This window comes from Haliotis cracherodii, unplaced genomic scaffold (genome assembly GCF_022045235.1).
Source record: "Haliotis cracherodii isolate W230 unplaced genomic scaffold, xgHalCrac1.p SCAF_8, whole genome shotgun sequence".
In the NCBI taxonomy this organism is placed as follows: domain Eukaryota; kingdom Metazoa; phylum Mollusca; class Gastropoda; order Lepetellida; family Haliotidae; genus Haliotis; species Haliotis cracherodii.
In genome coordinates, this window is record NW_027266341.1 from 23,254,126 (window position 1) to 23,274,752 (window position 20,627).

At 38.7% G+C, this 20,627-nt stretch overlaps 1 protein-coding gene across 5 annotated transcripts in view; it reads right to left on the reverse strand.

Annotated features, from left to right (window-relative positions):
• LOC139449330 (microtubule-associated tumor suppressor candidate 2 homolog) overlaps nt 1-20,627 on the reverse strand; it is a 167,510-nt gene that overhangs the window by 21,010 nt on the left and 125,873 nt on the right. For all 5 annotated transcript variants that reach the window (XM_071230641.1, XM_071230642.1, XM_071230639.1 and 2 more), the window contains 5 exons: nt 10,259-10,497; nt 5,709-5,790; nt 4,562-4,783; nt 4,125-4,180; nt 3,243-3,348 (listed from right to left, as the gene is read on the reverse strand). In XM_071230641.1, the coding sequence (XP_071086742.1) occupies nt 3,243-3,348; nt 4,125-4,180; nt 4,562-4,783; nt 5,709-5,790; nt 10,259-10,497 (705 nt within the window). The remainder of the gene's footprint in view (nt 1-3,242; nt 3,349-4,124; nt 4,181-4,561; nt 4,784-5,708; nt 5,791-10,258; nt 10,498-20,627) is intronic.

Genomic DNA, 20,627 nt, shown 5'->3' on the forward strand with positions numbered 1-20,627 from the left:
ATGAAATGCACATCTAAGCCTTAATTAATATATCGGAAAGTGTACTGTGTGTACAGTAACAGATTTTACAATATGACTTGATATGATATGAAATATTCTGTACTAATCACAACATATTAATACATTTCATATAAGATATTTCAAAGAAATTCAGCAGACAAGAGAAACCTGAGATGAGTGAGTGAGTGAGTATGGTTTTACGCCGCTTTTAGCAATATTCCAGCAATATCACGGCGGGGGACACCAGAAATGGGCTTCACACATTGTACCCATGTCGGGAATCGAACCCGGGTCTTCGGCGTGACGAGCGAACGCTTTAACCACTAGGCTACCCGACCGCCCCGAAACCTGAGATGAAGCCCATGCAGACGCAGAGCTATGATCCTCATATGCCAAGGGCTAGTGTGCTTCACACTGATTGGCCCAAGGGGACCTCATAGGTCATTTTTGTATATTTGTTAAAGTATGATCCTATCTATAAAGAATATGTACAGACATACACAACACAATGAATATAATTTCAAACATATGATTATTGGTTCCTGGCATGCCTAAGGGACGCAACTCTGCATTGCGAATTCTGGAGCCTGATACACAACTGGGCCACCCAGTATGTAAATAAAACAACTGCAGTACAATATAACTTCAACAAAGGGCAATATTGACTTACATCTTGTCACAGTCCTAAGTACAGTCATAAAAATAAGTACCCTACCCAAACAGTGGAGAAAGGGTTAGAGTGGCTGGTGTCATGATCTTGATATCCTATAATTAAAGTGGAGATAACAGCTTGGCACAGAAGTGCTGGGTTATAATAGACATGCTTATAAAGTCAGTCAAGGGAGACAGCTGGTCCAAACATGTCCAGCAGTTGGTAGACAAGTGTCTCTTACTGCCATTATAATATGAAAAGGGCGGCGAGGTGGCCTAGTGGCTAAAGTGTTGGCTGGCCAAGCTAAAGTCCAGATCCCGTTCCACATAGTGATCTCAGCGCGAGGATGATCGTAACTCTCATACATGGGCTTACGACGATATTGGTAACAATAAGATTGGCTTGTGCAATGGAACCCTGGATTAAGATCACGTTGTGGAATAAAACCCTATGATGATACACGAAAGTGAATGTTGTTCTTTAGAGACCCATTCAAAAATATTCTTGTCTGACCACAAGTCTGGGGTGCAATGGCGGATGGAGCATATATTTCAAAAGGGAGTGGGCCAAAAATCAAAATCCTCTCTCAGATACCCGGTAACTTTACTGCCAACAACATATGTGGTTTTCAAGGCGGGAGGGGGGGAGAGGGAGGGAAGGGGGGAGAGAGTATAGGAGATGACATTCAATCAACTAATTCCATATAGTAACATCCAAAATACATTGCAGGGGAATTACATATTCAAGCCAGGAATCTCCACTGCCTAAATGAATGAATAATGACTTTGGATGCTCAAATATAATCGGTCCATCAATTTCAAATCACAATAAAATCAACTAGACAACTTAATCACTTTAGCTCTCTCAAATCTACAACTTTACATCGTATAAATCATAACACTTTCATAAATTACTTTTGCAGTTCCTTCTGTCAATAACTAGGGAAACACACCCATGAGGGTGTGATTCTCCACATCTTATTGAATAAACTAAATCAAAATTCTATCCTGACTTTGTGGAATGATCTGACCGGACCATCAGTTTCAAATCACAAGAGTCAATTAGACAACTGGGTAAAGTTAGCACTCTCAATTCTACAGCTAACACATAGCCCTACATCGAATAATAACTAATAATACTTTTTAAGATTTATTTTCCAAATCCATCACATAACAATAGAAACCACAGTAGGGTGTTTCTCCACATCTTTCTGCCAACCCACTTCATGCAGTCCACCAAAACACCTATGGATCAATATTACAAAAGTAATAGATACCAGGAAATACCACAGTTTTCTCTTCACAGTTCAGAAATATAAGGTATTATCAATTTGACGTAGTGATGAATTCATGTGGGATATACTCTTTTTGAATATCTTTATCCTCAGCTGAGAAACCTGTTGTTTATTACAAAAGAATTGTTTTTTGTCCAAATATTTCCTTAACTTGGCCTTAATATGGAATATGTATCAACAAGTTCATGATTATTAAATCTCAGCTGTACCCAATAATAATTCTATACTGTATACATGGATCCAAACAATTACCAACTTCCTAGATCATGAAGAGTTATCTCCCTTATACCACATGGAAGACATTGTTGCCAAGTACACACTATTGTTATCTTTTACAGAGAAGTAATGAGGTCTACCTATTTACACTCAAGATATATACGCTATGAGTATGCTATGGGCTCAGTCTGGGCCACTAGAACAGTGGATGATAAGAGGAACATCAGGATGCAATGACATCCAAATTACCATTGAGACCCACAGAGTAGTGGTTCCTGGTAGAGCTAGGGTGCATCAGACCACTTGGCATTGATCAAGTACTTATCTCTAACATTCTCATTGTTCATGAGGATCTTGCTTTTGCTTGTCTGCCCTCATGGTGGTTCAAAACTTTGATGTCAGATAAAAATAGGGAGGTTCAAAAATCTGCAAATTTCCATCCAAAATTGACAGGTTTTACAGTTCAACTCAATAAACAACAGTTCCAATCATCATATAATTACCCTGAAAATGAACAGCATCACTGTCATATTGGTAAAGGGAATAAACGAAAGATTGTTCCAGTTCAAAAGCCTTCCTGGCATAATGTGGTATGTAGGTGATGCTGCTGCTCCACACCTTCTGTTTTCTTAATATTTTCGAAGTGGTACTATACAATGATTCTGTTGGGTTTTTTTTTGTAAAATCTATTTAAGGATGTAAATACTTTGACAATTCAGTTTTAGGATGTGAGTGAGTGAGTGAGTGAGTGAGTGAGTGAGTGAGTGAGTGAGTGAGTGAGTGAGTGAGTGAGTGAGTGAGTGAGTGAGTGAGTGAGTGAGTGAGTGAGTGAGTGAGTATGGTTTTACGTTGCTTTTAACAATATTAAAGCAATATCATGGTGGGGGACACCAGAAATGGGCTTCACACATTGTACCCATGTCGGGAATCGAACCTGGGTCTTCGGCGTGACTAGCTACCGCTTTAACCATTAGGCTACCCGCCGCCCCTTTAGGATGTGAGAAGTATGTCTCAAAACGAAAAGAACAAAAAAGATTCTCCATCATTACAATGTTATATTTTTGTCAGTGTGCGTCCTACCTTCCATCTGATTGTCATGTTTGGTCCTCAGTTTCTCGATGTCCTCCAAGTGGGACAGCCTCAAGGAGTCGATCGCTCGCTGGTGGTCAAGGTTGATGTCCGACACCTGAACAGAAGGAGAAGGAGTGAGTGAGTGAGTCCATCTTGTTGCCATGGAAACGTAAAAAATACAAATTTCTAAAATTTCTAAATAGCAAAAGGCACCAGTTCAGCATGTACCTGACAGACCTGCAAAGTTTCATGAAAAAATATTGAACGGTTTCTGAATTGTGCTCTGGAAACGAAACATGACGGACGGACGGACGTACGGATGGATGGACAGAGCCCGTTTCTATATCCCACACCAACTTTGTTGGGCGGGGGATAATAAAGAAAGAAAGAAAGAAATACATCATAACATATCAGTTTCATGTGGGAGGAGAGCCCTCAATTACTAATGGACCAGCATGGCCAGTAAGGGCTAATCCTAGATTCAAACTCACAATTAGTGTTTCTGGTGTGTGTGTGTATCTGTTTCTCATTAAATGCTTCACTCAGCTATATGACGGTGGCATGTAAATAATCGAGTCTGGACCAGAAAATTGATATTGTGAACAACAATCAGGGTACAATGACAGCTATCAAGCAAGTCACAGACGACCCTAACCATTAAGTCGCCTCTTACGACCAGGATAGGTTGCTGGGGACCAATTCTAACCCAGAATCCCCACAGGGTAGTGGTTCCTGGACAAAGACAGGGGTCTGCTCACAGAGCTATGGTGCATTAGACCACTTGGCAATGATCAAGTACTTATTTCTAACATTCTCATTGTCCATAAGAATCTTGCTATTTGCTGTTTGCCCGCTTGTTTTTATTTCCAAAACTGTCTAATGGTCACCTACGTTTCTGTCATGACAGTCCTTCATGTACGAGATGACGTGCTCATGGTGGTCCATGGCTGCAAGTAAAAATAAAACACTTCAGATACAATCAAATACAATGAACACATTAAAAGTAAATACAATAAAAGGAAATGATATTAATCAAAGACTTTAGTTCAGTCAAGAAAGATAAGTCTGATATCACTCAACAAGCGAAATGCAAACATACTTAAGGGGAGGTAACTCCTGGACAACTACTTACTGTTGAAACCATCAACAAAATTCGAGATTCGAGATTCTGGCTAATTTATCATATCTTTTCTTAATATATTCGCCGTGAATAGCTGAAAAATTGCTGATGCGGCATAAAACAATATTCATGAATTCTTAATTTATTGTTCAAAAGTGTTTATTTCCAAATTTATTGTTTAGTGAAATAATTACAGAATTTTATTTACCCTTTGCCTTGTACTCAGTCGTTGCTTTCTCGTTCGCCTCAGACATGTCCTTAATAGCCGTTTCATGCTCCTCTTTGAGCAGTGCTATGGCCTTTTCGTGGGCTTCATTCAGTGAGATAATCTCCTGCTGTAGTTTGCTTACTTCCTCTGCAGATTCACCCTGGGTTTGAGTAAGAGCAGAGATCTCCTGCTCTAGCCTGGACTTGTGGCTTTCCAACTCCGCTGCACAAGACATTTTCACAATAACCAATATATCCTAGATGTTTCAAATATTTTCATTCATATTCTTTTGTTGCTGTTGTCTGACATATTTCAGCTTTTTCAAACCTGTGGTTGATAGCATGAGCAACATCCAACACTGTCACAAAGTTTATTTATCTGTTCATTAACGCCATGGAATATTCCGGCTATATACCAGCGGTCTGTAAATAATTGAGTCTGGACCAGACAATCCAGTGATCGATATCATGAGCATCGATCTACGCAATTGGGATACGATGACATGCATCAACCTAGTCAGTGAGCCTGACCACCTGATCCTGTTAGTCGCCTCTTACGACAAGCGAGTGAGTGAGTGAGTTTGGTTTTATGCCACTTTTAGCAATATTTCAGCAATATCAAGGCGGAAATGGGCTTCACACATTGTACCCATTTCGGGAATTGAACACGTGTGTTCGGTGTAACGAGCGAAAACATTAAAAGCACTAGGCTACCCAACCGCCCCCTTACAACATGCACAGTCGCCTTTTACGGCAAGCATGGGTTGCTAAAGAGCTATTCCGAACGGATAGGTCATAAAACATGACCAACCAATCCTCATTTTAGAAAACAATAAAACAGAAACTTATCTGACCTAGAATCCACAAGGACCCTCATATACACTCGAATGATGTAGGGGTTGAGCAAATAGGGAATTTAAACCTGCTTTTCGTTTGCTACTCCAGCAGAGAGGACTATATAGGAATGCTTGTCACTGAAGGAATACTGCCTGTGTTTGCTTGTATCATTTCTTGTCAAGAAAATAGAACATCAATTTGTATATTTCCTGATGATTAATTTCATTTTCTCAAATCTTTCCACCTAAATAGGTGAATATTAGCGGAAAGATAATGTTTTTTACTGCGACTAAGTGGGCCTGACTCCTTACCGATATGTCCCTCTGCCTCTGTAAGCTGTTCCTTGGCTTTCTGCAGTTCCTCAGCCAGGAATGGACACGAGAAGGCATCGAGCTGAAAATATGCATCAAAGTACCATACAGAAACAGTAATAGAGGGTGTAACTGACTGATCGACAACCTGGAAGAATGATGTCACACTTCTTGTGTCGGTGTTTAATGCTGTTCAATGTACAAGCTATATGACAGTGGCATGTAAACAATCGAGTCGGGACCAGACAATCAAGTGATTGATGTTGTGAGCAGTGAACCATGCTGTCAGGCTGCGATGACACACCACGAAACACATCCCCAAGCCTGACCACCTGACCCATTCCTTCGCTGGGTGATGACACACTACATGAGCCCGTGTCACAAAGTGCAACAACTACTCTAACACCAGTCCCAGCACTTAACTCCTGTTGTGAAAGAAGACTCAAGTCAAGAATAAGAGTTGGTGTTGCATATCCCTGTGTTATACGGTTTCGGACGATTATATACATGTGTAGTTTTCTATCTTTAACAACTGTAAAACATCTCATTCACTTATAAAAGACAACTTTCTCTTAGAAACAAGCCATCATCTGAGTATTTACAATGTCTGTATTATCTCACTCACTCACACACACAATAACGTGAATAATCGCAACCGTCTGAAAACATATGATGTCCCAAAACCTTTAATCCAACAATACATGCCTCACAGCAAGTACTATCAATAGCCCCATTGTGCCCACCCAAACCCAATACGTTTAATCAACAAGTACATTAGACTTGGGGGGAGTGTATGAGTGTGAGTGAGTTGGGTTCAAAGCCGCTTTTAACAGTATTCCAGTTATATCGCGGCATGTCAGCTTAATGTGGAAGGAAAGCCCAAAGTGATGCAGGTCTCAGACGTTTACCACTTCGGTGAAACCCACGAGCACGGGTGCTGAAAAACCTTGAAACATAATTGGGGCGAACCAGGATTCAAACCCACAATCATAGGTATCTGGCGTGCCCAAGGGACACAACTCTGCACAGCGAATCGCAGCGCTTTAGACGACTGGGCCACCCGTGCCCCCAAAGACATATGTATCTTTGGATGAACTCTACCTCATATTCCTTTTTGGGTTCTTGGAAGTAAAAGAAAAAAGTTTAAATTCGAATATACACATGGGATTGATTCCACAAAGGACAGGAAAGGTTATTAAGTGTTATTGTTTGTTGTTTGATGCAGTCATCAGCATTATTCTAGTTGTAGATAATCCAGGCTGGACCAGACAATCCAGTGATTCATATTGTAGATAATCCAGACTGGACCAGACAATCCAGTGATTCATATTGTAGATAATCCAGGCTGGACCAGACAATCCAGTGTTTCATATTGTAGATAATCCAGGCTGGACCAGACAATCCAGTGATTCATATTAGAGCAAAGATCCACACTGTCAGGGTACAATGACATGCAATCAACCAAGTCACCACTTTTAATCATTCAATCCATTAAGTCATCTTTCACGACCAAAATAAGATTGCTGGGGACACATTATAATGATAATTCTGGCTATTCAGGTAAAGGAACATATTATTGCCAGAAATAAATAAAGCAAAAATAATTAATGCCACCAAAATATCACCGAGCAAAATGATATTATTTGGTAAATAACATTGAAAAACAACTTTTAATTGTCTTTAGAGTACATTAAATGTTTACATTAATTATATTAATTTTCTATAACCATTCCCTTCTACTGTTTCAATAAATCAATGTGTTATGAAAATGTATGGATGTGATAAGCAATTGAATTTACTACATAATGGTTTTACTCACTTCATTCGAATTCTGTATATTTAGTTATTCATACATTTATTATATAAACACCTCCAGCCTCTATTGCCTGAAATCATAAAACTTCACAAAACAAATCCTTTCTGATGCCATGTTTGACATATCTATCTATTTTTCATGAGCAACAGATTTCATTCATCAAGGTCAAATTCATTCCAAAGCTGAAAGAAAAACAGCTGATTTGCTCTTTTATTCCCCCTCCCTCAAAGAGTATCCAATTTCACATTAAAAACAGGATGAATGCTTCCACAGATTTCCTGTCACACACACATAACAATTTGAGACGAGACAGGTGGCGTGATCTCCAATGACCAGATCAATTTCCGAAATTTTTTCATTATTTCTCGCTTTGTAATTTCAGTACAAGATGTCTATTGTTTGTCACATATCTCAAGGACTGAGAAGACGCGCAGAAATAGTGTGAAAGTAGACAACATCTTGTGAACACTAGGAACACGTTCTCACTCCCCAGTCAGCTAAGTACATTCTTCTCCCCTATCACTTGTTGCTTTGGACTTCTTCTAAAGAGTTGGGAAAGAAAGTCACACATGGGAAAAAATGGTTGTTTGTTCAGGGTTTAGTGCAGGTGTTGCAAGAGAGAGTTTTTGTTTGATTTTGATTAAAGTGTGAGTTAACTTTTGGAGGATTCGCCAGCAAGGATTTTGAGAATTTTTTTGTTCAGGTCAGGCAAATGCCTGTGGTTAAAACGGTAGGGCTATTGTGATCAGAGGCTGAAGAAAACATGCAACAATGTTACTAAATCGTTGAGAGCACTCTGTCAAAGGGTAAGGCCTAATAATGTTGAGGGCACCTTAAACTCTACTGTTTGACTAACACAGTCCACAAAATATACAAAGGCCACACATATTTTATTTTTCGTTCAACTGACCCACTGACAAGCAGCTCTATAAGAAATAAATTAAACATAAAAATATTTATTTTTATCATGTCTCCCACTAATATTATAGATCCTACTATACAATAGAAAGTGTTTTATATTAATTCAATGTCTTCATCACTTTCATACAAACAAATGACTGACATCGCTATCTATTTTTATTTTCATTTCGACAGACCTTGTGTGGAAAAGCTGGAATAAATCCGTGAAACATAAAATTAAAAAAGTGTGGCCTTATATATAGGGGACTGTTTGTTTGTCTAAATTAAAGTAATGTTCAACCTGTAGGGACGCCATGTAAGAATATCGGTCCCCAACAACCTATGCTTGTAGTATGAGGCAACTAAATGGACAGAGTGGTCAGGCTCATTGGTGAGTTGAGGTGAAATTGTGTTTAACGTCGCGTCCAAGATTATTGCACTTATATAGCGACGTGTATGTACGTGTGTGTGTATGGCTGCTTGTGCTAGTCCGGACTGATGCCGATTTATAGTGCTAGCACACTGAGTTACCATGCCGCAGTTTAACATGAATACCCCACTCAGACACAGTATACTGACTCCGAGCCGACCAGTCCTTGTTTTAGCCCCTTAATGCCGAGCGCCAGGCAGGGTAACAACAAGTACCATATTTTAACGTCTTTTGGTATGACGAGTCCAGGGATCGAACCCCGGACCTTCCGCTCTCCGGGCTGATGCTCTACCACTAGACCACGTAGGCGGTCGTCAGGCTCATTGACTTGGTTGATGCATGTCATCTCATCTCAACTGCCTGGAACAATGCCCATGACAATCACTGGATTGTCTAATCTACACTTGATTATTTACAGATTACCTTCATAAAGCTTAAATACTTAGTGAATAAGGTGTTAAACAACAACAAAATTTACAAATGTATAAGGTTCAATGAACTAACTCCATAAAGTGCAATGAAAAGGGGTTGAAAATATGATAGAGGTGAATGTTTACTAAAATAATTGCTCATGGGTCTGTAAGAGAGAATGACACGTAATCTATGAAAACAATTCTTTAAAATGATTGTAATGTTTTTCAAAAGAACCTTTCTTCTTCTGCTGTGGAATCAAGGAGTGAGTGAGTGATGTTTTACGCCGCTTTTAGCAATATTCCATCAATATCACAGCGGGGGACACCAGTAATGGGCTTCACACATTGTACCCATGTCAATCGAACCCAGGTCTTTGGCATGACAAGCGAACGCTTTAATCACAAGGCTACCTGACCGCCCCATGGAATCAAGGAAACTAGACTTGGTTCAGTTTTATCTAGACAAGCTTAGGCTTTTAGTAAAAGACATCTCTCTCTCTTCAATAAGAAAAGGATCAGCATTATTAATGTGATAACCAAGCTGCTAAAAAGCTAGAATAATGTAATGTTCTTTAATTTCTGTACTTATCATTTCTAAAAAAATCCTGGTCATTAGGCATAAAAAGTACATTCCAAATGTCTTCATTGCTTATTTTCAAAAGGTTACCTGATGAATTGCTCCCATGTTTTCAGATTGATTCATATTTTAGGACTATGATGATTGTTATCCAAAATGTCATAAAGATCTATTCAAAATTTGAAATAATCCATAAAAATGTCTGATCAAAATTTGGTAAGAGCAGGAAATAATTTTCTCATAATCTTATTCTCTCTGACATTATCTTAGCACTCCTTGAAAACATCACCTTTCTTATTGTAGAGCCATGATAACATTTATTCCATCATGTATTCCATCATGTATTCTATCATGTATTCTATCATGTATTCTGATCATGTATTCTATCATTATCTGATCATGTCTTCAACTTACTTCCTGGGTTAAGTATTTCACAAGACAGGACATGGCGTCGAAAGCTTGTGTGCTGTTTTTGAGTTGCATACTGATGATACTGAGTTCCTTGGTTCGAGACTCGCATAATGTTTCCAGACGACTGATTTCCTTCTCCGAACTGGACCGTAGTGAGTTGGAGACGAGATCTGGCTGATGACTGCCTTTAAGATGGTTGCTGGTCTTACTTGGGGTCCGAACTGTACGATTGCGATTTTGATCTGAAAGAACAAAATAATCCAAAATAATGCAAGGGTATATATTGAACAGTCATCTCCAATCAGATATATTTCTACACAATTCAAATCTGTTGGAAAACAGGGTCATAATATTGACTCTTGCTGCTAATAGATTAGTACATGTAACATGTTTGTTGGCTTACTGACAGATTTGCAGATCTTTATAGAGGTTGATTGCATAGTGCTGGGGAACCTTATAACCATTTGATAAAATATAGCCAATCAATCTAAAAATATGTGTATGTGCAACATTTTTAAATTTATCATTTTTCATCATATAATAACATGTCAGTTTCCAAAATTACCCAACACATCTTATGCTGTGTCAGCAATTATTAGACAATAAAAGCATTCCTATTAGAATGTTACAGGCATTGACATATCAATTACTTGGGGAGACAAGACTGTGACAGAAAATTCCACAGCTGAATCAGAAATTGAAACAATGTTTTGCAATGTGATTTTTATTCATTAGTATTTATCAATATCCACTGCTACACTATCAGATGACAAGCCATATTTATTACTATTGATCTTATCATGAGTGTCCTCAGAATGATGCACATTGCACAACTCCCACTGACAGGATCTGTTGTTGATATAAAATAATAAGCTTTGCAACCATATCAACTGTATAATTTACAGAAGTATCAATACAATATTTGTACTCAAAGGGAGACAAAGATGTTTTAGTCATTAGAATTGCTTTGATTTCAAATGCATGTAACACTAATTTATATCCTTTCTTCTCGATAACACAGGTAGTCAATAAAAAGTGCCTAGCTCAGTACTCAAAAACAATGATAATGCAGAATCCTTATGTACAACACAAAAACAACAATGACTAAAAAAACACATGTTTTACTCAGCGAAGGATCATGCTTGTGTGCAAAAGTAGCACTTCCTATCCCCTCATTTACATTACTATTCTGTATGGATGGCATCTCCAACAAAGACCACAACAAGACCATAAACCTTCGGTAATCCTTTAAACCAGTCATGAATACTAAGGAGAAACATCACGACGATCAGTGCCCTTCTTCACCCCACACTACCATTATAGCCGCTACCGTAATGGAGGTACAGAAACGCATGGATGTAAAAACACGTACAGCCATAACAATTAGTTTTCACTTCAGCAGCTTCTTAATTCAGTTGGCCATTTTAGATTTGCCGCAATTAATGATACTATTTCTTAGGTAATACATAAAAGCAATAATAACACTCCTACTTTCTTTGACTTGATCTATACTGCATGTTTTCAAACTGACTTTCTGGTGTCCCCACTAATTAAGATCTTAATTGCTGGAATATTGCTAAAATTATACGTAAAATCACTCACTAACTCACTCACTTCATAGTGGTTGAGTGAGTCAATATTTAACGTCACACTGACAATATTTCAGCCACCACTTACTCAATAACTGGTGTCACGATGTCATGATAAAAAAGACAGTCTCCAATACCACTTAGGACTATGAGAACATTTTGAAAACAGTTCCAGTTTGGTATTTCCAACAAATAATCATTTCACGCCCTTAAATAAAAGGTCGTCAGATAAGATAATATCCAGTGATCTATGTAATAATGATTGCTTATTGTTGATTACAGTCCTATACAGCACAATTTATGGTGAATACGGTATCGTAACGTTTAGCAGAGCTCCACCAACTACCTTCTTACATCTGGTGGAGCTGTTTCTAACTACCTCTCTGCTGCTTCTCTCCTCTCCTCTCGTTAGGACAGCGAGCAATTAGGGTTCTAATTTAGTCTTGTAAGGAATGTTTCCAGACTGTACAGGGAATGCCAGTGAAGCAGACACCTGTTTAGAAGAACATTATACAAAAACATGCCTTGAAGGGCACTGGGGCTGAAATAAGCCATTAGGAGAAGTGTCGGGGGGGAAACTGGTATGTTGTTGTTTGCATACGTATCATAACGTCAACGTATCTCAACAGCGACGCTGAGTAAATAGTCTGTAGATAAAGATGCCCGATAAACAAAACACAACCACTTCATCAGAAATGCTGGTGAGAATGATCTTTGTTTTAGGCTGTTGTATATTTCAGTTACACAACCTCACACTGTAAATATTCAAATCTGGTGGTTGATAGCATGAGCACCAATCCGTACTGTCCAATGCCCCAAAATTAGTCAATGCTCATTTGTCAGCTCTTGTGACAAGCACGGAATTCTATTTCTGCTATGTTTGTTTGTTTGTTTGTTTGCTTGCTTGTTGTTTAACAACACACTCAGCAATATTCCAGCTATATTACAGTGGTCTGTAAATAATCCAGTCTGGACCAGACAATCCAGTGATTGACATCATGAGCATCTATCTATGCAATTGCACAAAAGAACTTCTGATGTATGTTTGTTTAAAGCCTCACTCAGTAACAGTCCAGGTATATGACATCAGCTAGTGACCGATATTATGAGCAACAACCCACACAGTGGGGGAACAATGACATGCAATATCGACTAAGTCACCAACCCTGACCAGCCAATCCTTTTAGTCGCAACTTACATCCAGCATAGGTTCTTCGGGTCTATTATAACCTTGAATCCCCGTGGGTGAACTTCTTACGAGATACTGGTTGAAATAATATTAGGTTAGTAAATGATCTAAAAAACACTACTTCTCCATATTAGATCTCTTTTTTCACAAGTGTGGTTTTGTGTTATATGATTCACATTCAACCGATAAAAATAAAATTCATGACATAATGAATAATTTATGAGCTTGATAAACAGATAGAAATGGTGATATATTTAAACAGCTGCCAAGATGCTGGCTGGGTAGGTGTAGAGGTGGCTCCATATCATGCCTGCTTGTATATTTTGAAGATCATCCAAGTTTTAAACTCTGCCTTGAAATGATACAAGATGATGGAAGCCCTGGCCACAATCCAATATTACAAGTTTAACAGGTTATGCTGTACTATCCGAGTACGTCTTGCCAAAAACAAAAATATTGGACGAAAAGTGTCGGCAGTGTGGAATGACTTTAAAAACATCCATTAGCATTCTCACACACAACAATATCCCTGCACCATCTGCCTGATTATCTCCCTTGCCTTTATACCACAATAGAGAGGTATTATGAGTCTTATATCACCACTTACTTCTTATAGAATAATAAGCATTGCTGGTCTCCTTGGTGATCAGTCATGACGTACCTGTAAACTAGGTATTTCTTTTGTTTGTTGGTTGGTTTTTCACACAGATGACGCATGTGAAAAGTCAAGAATGCACAAGAGAAACTAGTGATTGATATTATAAGCAATATGCCACGTCATCGGCATAAATCAACCAAACAGCAGTCCCTGACTACCCAATCCATTAAGTCACCACATACAACAAACACAGGTTGCTTGAGACCAATTTAAACAAAAAATCCCCGGAGGGTAATGTAACTATTATGTAGCTATCAGTGAGAGAATCAGCTGGATTTAACAGCATCCCAGCAGGGGTACACTACAAGGGCTTCACACTGTACCCATCGTGGGGAATAGACACCTTTTGTGTCAGGATCGATGCTTGCATCAGAAGGATACCCCACAGCCCATTAAGTAATCAACAACTGTTTGTATTTTCTACCAAATTTTCTTTTGTCCTTTAGTGGAATACCCATGCAATATTATTAATATTGACCATAGTGTATTCTTTATTTTCACTGTTTAGTGTCAAGTTAAAACTAGGAGCAAACCGAAGCCACCAAGGCAAAACCAAAAATAGTCAAGTCTGAAGGAAACAATAATATAACAGTGATTCACACACACCTCATGCCTAAGGTATGTACAAGCCTGAATTAACAAGTGGTAGATTTCGAAGGAAATTAAAGCTGGGGAGGGTCATAAAAATATAAAAATATACTTCATGAATGCACATGCCAAGCGAACCATATTTCTACTGTACAACTGTCCCTGGAGTTACTGGCTATGTAAGCTGGGGTACAAGTGCACCAGAAATTCATGCATTATCTTGTCTTTGTCAGACAACAAAAGGAAGTAAAAATACAGTATTTCCCTAAGCATAATTAGCCTATAGTCCAATCAGAACATAAAAATGTTATCATGATATTATCAGATTGAAAAATCATAAATCTATCCCTGAAGTGATCAACTATCTCTAAATTTGGAACATCTAAATATAGAATAATATGCATTTATAAGTCCAAATTTAAGGCCTATGACTTCACTTCGTCTGTGTACCAAATAATTATAGTGTTCATCTCTACATTTATCGGTGACATGAAGTCTAACAGAAGTCTACCGCCTTGATCATGCGTGTCTATTGTGTATAAAGAAGGACTCTGTGGTCCAGAACCCAGCAGCAGGTGCTTGTTTGTTGTTTGTTATGATAGTGAGTGTATGGTCGATGGGAGCCACTGACGGTGATTACAGGGCCAGTGACTCATTGTGAATCACCTCGGAGAACACCAGGAGTCGAAAGAGATGGGAGAAATATCTTACCACATAGATAACATCAGCTGAATGTAAGACATGAGATCCCTGTGGACTACACCTCACAACAGATCATGTCAAAACAGGTTTTTTTTCATCAAAGTATTTTTCTACAAACATAGAAACTGGTTTGCACTTCCTGGTTTCCTTTTGTGTATTCAATATCACATCGATGTATACTACACCGTGGTCATCTTCAGTTGAGATTTTCTTTTCTCATTCATATTTTGAGACAATTATGCTTAAAATTTTTAAGAATTTAAAAGATCGAGAAAATATAATTAGTTCTCAGAATGACGTTTTACAACTTGGCACATTCCCTTCTTTAACTATGAAAAGGTGTAGTAACAAAGTATTACATCTTGAACCAAAGATGTGTGTTGAATCAAACAAAGAGGGCTGTCAGAGCCTCAGAACCAACAGAATCCCTCTTCTGGTGATGTTCTAGATACTGATGAGGCATTATGTTTCGTATTTCCCGCTGTTGACATCTGTGTAAACAGACATACCAGTGCATAAAACATGTATACATAGATAGCGTACACTTGATAATATTTCCCTTACCATTTCCCAAACTGTGGTGGCTGTGATCAATCTGACATTTGATATGGTTAGATGCAAAAATACTTGAAATGTCAAATCACTGTTTATGTTGCTTACAAGTGATGTATTGAAATGTTTATCCTATCAGATTTTGATAATTATTTGCATGGATTGTTAATGTTGAATGTTGCGTTAGTATTGGAACATTTCCATATCACACTGAGACTGTCAAAATAAAATGGATGAAAAAATATATATAATTATAGACTAAATATAGAACAACAGGTAACCCCAAGTTATAAAGGCAAAATTTCAAAAGGTGAAAATTCGTAGAGGAGACATACAGATCAGTTTCACATATACTTCCCCTAGTCTGTCATACAGACCCAGATACAAATATATCCAATACAGCCCATGCAAGTCTATAATGTTTGGAAAGTCTAAGAAAGCCTCTGGGGTCCTTTTTATTATATTTTTATTAAGATAATTTAACAACTGTTTTTTTCTGTAAGATATGTACATTTCAAAGACTAGATGTTTGTCTAATACTTCATCACATATGCACCTGGAAAATACTTAAGCACTGCAAATTTAATGTTCCCAAATGAAACTGCCATTGTCTAAAATCATATCCTGTATTTTGTACGTTTACAGAGTGACCATCTTCTAACATGTTTTGTCTGTGAATGTGTTTGTTGTTTAACACCAATCGGCAGTATTCCAGCTACATGACAGCATCACGTAATTAATTGAGTCTGGACCAGAAAAATCCAGTGACTGACATCATTAGCATCGATCCACACAGTCGGGGTACGACGACATGCCGTCAACAAAGTCCCCGAACCTGACCACCCAATCCATTGTCACCTTTTACAGCCAGCATAGTTTGCTGGAAACCAATTCAAACCCTGGAATCCCTATTGGACACATGTTCTATAAGGGGCGGTCGGGTAGCCTAGTGGTTAAAGCGTTCGCTCGTCACGCCGAAGACACGGGTTCGTGTATTTTAAACACCTTTTCAATTGCTTGCTCTGCTTCCTTGCATGATATATGACACTGTATCTGTACCTGCAAACGTCTGGAAAAAGTCATCCAGTGTTTGTGTAGGTATTGTGTGCTTCACTAGGTATTGGTAGAGTCTTCCCCATCAATTTAGATTAATGTCATATGTGGGCATTCCCACAGATACATAGATGTTCCCTATATATGAAAATAAGTACGGGGCGGTGCTTGACTTTTCCCCCAGGTGAATAGTTTCTCACGACCTCTGGGACCCAGTAGCCTTACAATACCCGGACTTCCTGTCCCAATATGAAAGGGGATGAGTCAAAAGCTGCACAGAATAATTTCACCTGGTGGTTTGTGGTTCAAACCTAAGTTTGAAGAAAGACAAATCTTTATAGCTATCTTCCCTCTCCAAAGTGAGTGAGCTGTGTTTAAAGTTGCTTTTAACAGTATTCCAGTTATATCACGGCATGTCAGCTTTATGTGTGAGGAAACCCCGAAGTGATGCAGGTCTCAGACATTTACCACCTCAGTGAAACCCGCAAGCACGGGTATGGTGCTGACAAACCTAGAAACATAATCAGGGTGAACCAGGATTAGAACTCCCTCTCCAAAGAGGATTTTGATTAGAAGCTGGTCCCTTGCACGTGCTCCTTGATTTAAAAGTTTAAAGTTTAAAACAGAACATGATCACATTTCGTTTTCTGAATTGTAATATATCAGTCAAGGTAAAGGAACATATCCAAATTACCCATACATGTAACCACAAGATTTCTGTGCACCTTAGTCCCTTATACAGGCCCTGAAACAAAAATATGTGAAAACTCCCAAGCTAGCCAAGCACACTTTGGAAGTCGAGCAAGTCTTTTTCAGTTTCTGAAAATGAAGAGATTCTCTGGACTCCAATCTATTAGATATAAAAAGACAATTTGAAAAAAACAACAACCAAAAAACCTCCATTTCAGAGACTAAATGTTGGTGCATATGTACCCAGCTACATTTAATGCTGACTAAGCATTCTCCACCAGGTGAAGACGGAAAGCTACAGTAACCCTCGTAAGTTGATGGCAAGACAAACATCAACGGCTTGCAGAATCTGGCAAACTTACAAATCCTGGTTCTCAGCTTGTCTGTCTAGATGAGGTATTTCCATCTTCAATCAACAACTGTTTTGTTGATGTAGACGTGTAGACAATGGACAACTGCCTGTTGCAGGAATGCCTCCCTACTCATACTCTGGGTTCCAGGGGTTATATGGTTGAGAGAAAGTTGACGCATCGTGTACTTGTGACAGTACATGAACTTAGAGTGAGAGAGTGTTATTTTACGACATAGTCAGTAATAAAGCAACTTTTTCACAGCAACCTGAGAAGCATCAAGCCTGGGCATGACAGACCAGTGGTTGATAGTATGAGCAACAATTCACACTGTCAACCAGGTCACACATTCTAGCCTCTCATCCCTATTAGGCAGCTCTTACAAGTAAAATCACTTGTGGGGATTCTGGGTTAGAATTGGTCCCCAGCAACCTTTGCTGATTGTAAGAGGCAACTGGATATACTGGGTAGTTATATGAGGATTCCAAATGTATCAGTTGGTTCGAGAAACTTCCAACGCTATCCCCTATCATCAGCAAGCTTGAGTTTGACATAACAAGATTTAAACATAAAGCAGTTTGTGACTTCAGATGCTATTCCAAAGACTAATTTCTTTCAGTCTAAATTGTTTTTATGACAGCCCATTTGCAAAAAGTAAAATCTAGGAAAAGAGGAGAAAGGTGAATTGTATACATTTTCTTGGATGGACTGTCATAGCCATGTCAAGACATCTAATTTCAATCAAATATAAACATAATTATATTTATAATACAAGCATGATAATCGAATGATCAAAACCACTCAAAAACTTCCACAACATACGATCTATACAGGTGGAATGTCAGTACCATTCAAGACAAATTATCTTGGGTTCTGCATAACGGTTCTGCTGCTAGGCTAAAGCAGACATTAAGTACAAGATTGAACTGAACGATCTTGACAGTGCATTACTGTTACCACGACAACAAGAAAGCACCTGTCTGAAAGTATACTTCATTACCCTCCTGGGTGATTCGGCCATGGTCACTTACAGGGAGGAGATTAAATCTGTCAGTTATAGCAAGGCGGAGCTGCCCTTGACTGTCAGAACCTAATTTAAAGGCTATTTTGGTCACTGGAAACTTCCTAGTATGCATTCCAGTGGCATCTGCACTACAGAATCAAACAGACCCAGAACTTGATAAAAATATACAAATAATATTGAAACAAAAGCAATCTACATAAAATATGATATATTATAACTGATTTCAGATATTTATTCAACCAATATTCATTTACGTATTCATCTACATAAAAGGCTAAGTTCGAAATATAATCAAAACATATTTACTTTCAAGAAGAGATTTATGAGGTCCTGAGAGAAATATCGAGAGACCAAAAATATCAACGGCCCTGACAAACCAGTGACTGATATTATGAGTAATGTCCCACAGTACTGGGTTACAATCTGACAAGCAATCAACCAGGTAGCCAAACCTCAACACAGCCAACTTCCCATATGACTTGGTAAAATCATAAGTCTGGGACAGGCAAAAAAAGTGGTTGAGAGCAGGAGCAACGATCTACACAGTCAGATCAGACACACAGTCAGATCAGACACTGTAACCACACATTTAACATTTCTGTTGTCTCTTACAAGAGGGTACAAGGGACCAATACTGAGCCAAAATGCTAACCAGGTCCTATTACAGATGAACCATAATGAGTGAGTGAGTGAGTGAGTATGGGTTTACTCCGCATTAAACATTATTCCAGCAATATCACAGCGGGGACACCAGAAACGGGCTTCCCACATTGTACCCATGTGGGGAGTCAAACCTGGGTCTTCGGCATGACGAGCGAACGCTTTAACCACTAGGCTACCCTACCGCCCCCCATTAAGAATGAGTGAGTTGGGTTTAACACCGCTTTTATCAGTATTCCAGTTATATCACGGTGTGTCAGCTTAATGTGGGAGGAAAGCCCGAAGTGATGCAGGTTTCAGACGTTTACCACTTCAGTGAAACCCATGAGCACAGGTATGTTGCTGACAAACCTAGAAACATAATCGGGGCGAACCGGGATTCGAATCCACAATCATAGGTTTCTGGCGTGCTCAAGGGACGCAACTCTGCACAGCAAATCACTGCGCCTTAGACGACTGGGCCCCCATACCCCCTGAACCATAAAGAAAATATTAAATTGAGATTCAAACTGGGTCATACAGCCAAGGGAGGTAACTGTTCATTAACTACCTCCCCTTAATTTAATGGCCATATGAAACTATGAAGCCTCCAATGGAATATCACACTTAGAAGGGCCTAGGTGGTCTGTGACTGCTACATTCTCTATACACAGTGTCCTAATCCCTCATGTTTACCTTATCTTAACCTTATGTCAACAACCTCACAAGGGAAGGCAGTCACCTATCTCATAAGAGGGGACATTTCAGGATTCAGAATACAAATTTACTTGACAAATTTTAAACCACAAAGATGTAAAAACAATTTACTTGAACCTTTTTCATCCAGACTGACCTTCCATATTTCCATAGTAAACTGAATTCATTTTGACACATAGCCTAAGATAATCCAATATGGAGATAATTTAGAATAAACTTAAATGTTTGAGATGGTCCCTTAAGGGTTGATGTTTGTGTTGATGTGATACACAGGAAGGTGGAAAGAGTCATGTTTGTTATTCATAAAACTGTGATTGAGGGATGAAAACATCTTGTTAAGAATGTGAAAACTATCTTGTTAAGAATGTGAAAACTAGCTGATAACACAATTCTGACCCTACAGGATATTAATCAAAGCATTTATGGCAATTCTTCCTCACAATTGCCTATAATGAGTCATTATACACCAGGGTAATCAGGAACAGTCAGCACTGTGGAACCAGTATATACTGATATATGGTTACATTGCAGGAATGTCCACACCAAACATAATATCATTTTGATGTATCCAGGTTTTGTCGGGTATATATCGTAAACCTAATGGAGCAACTGTTTAGTTCC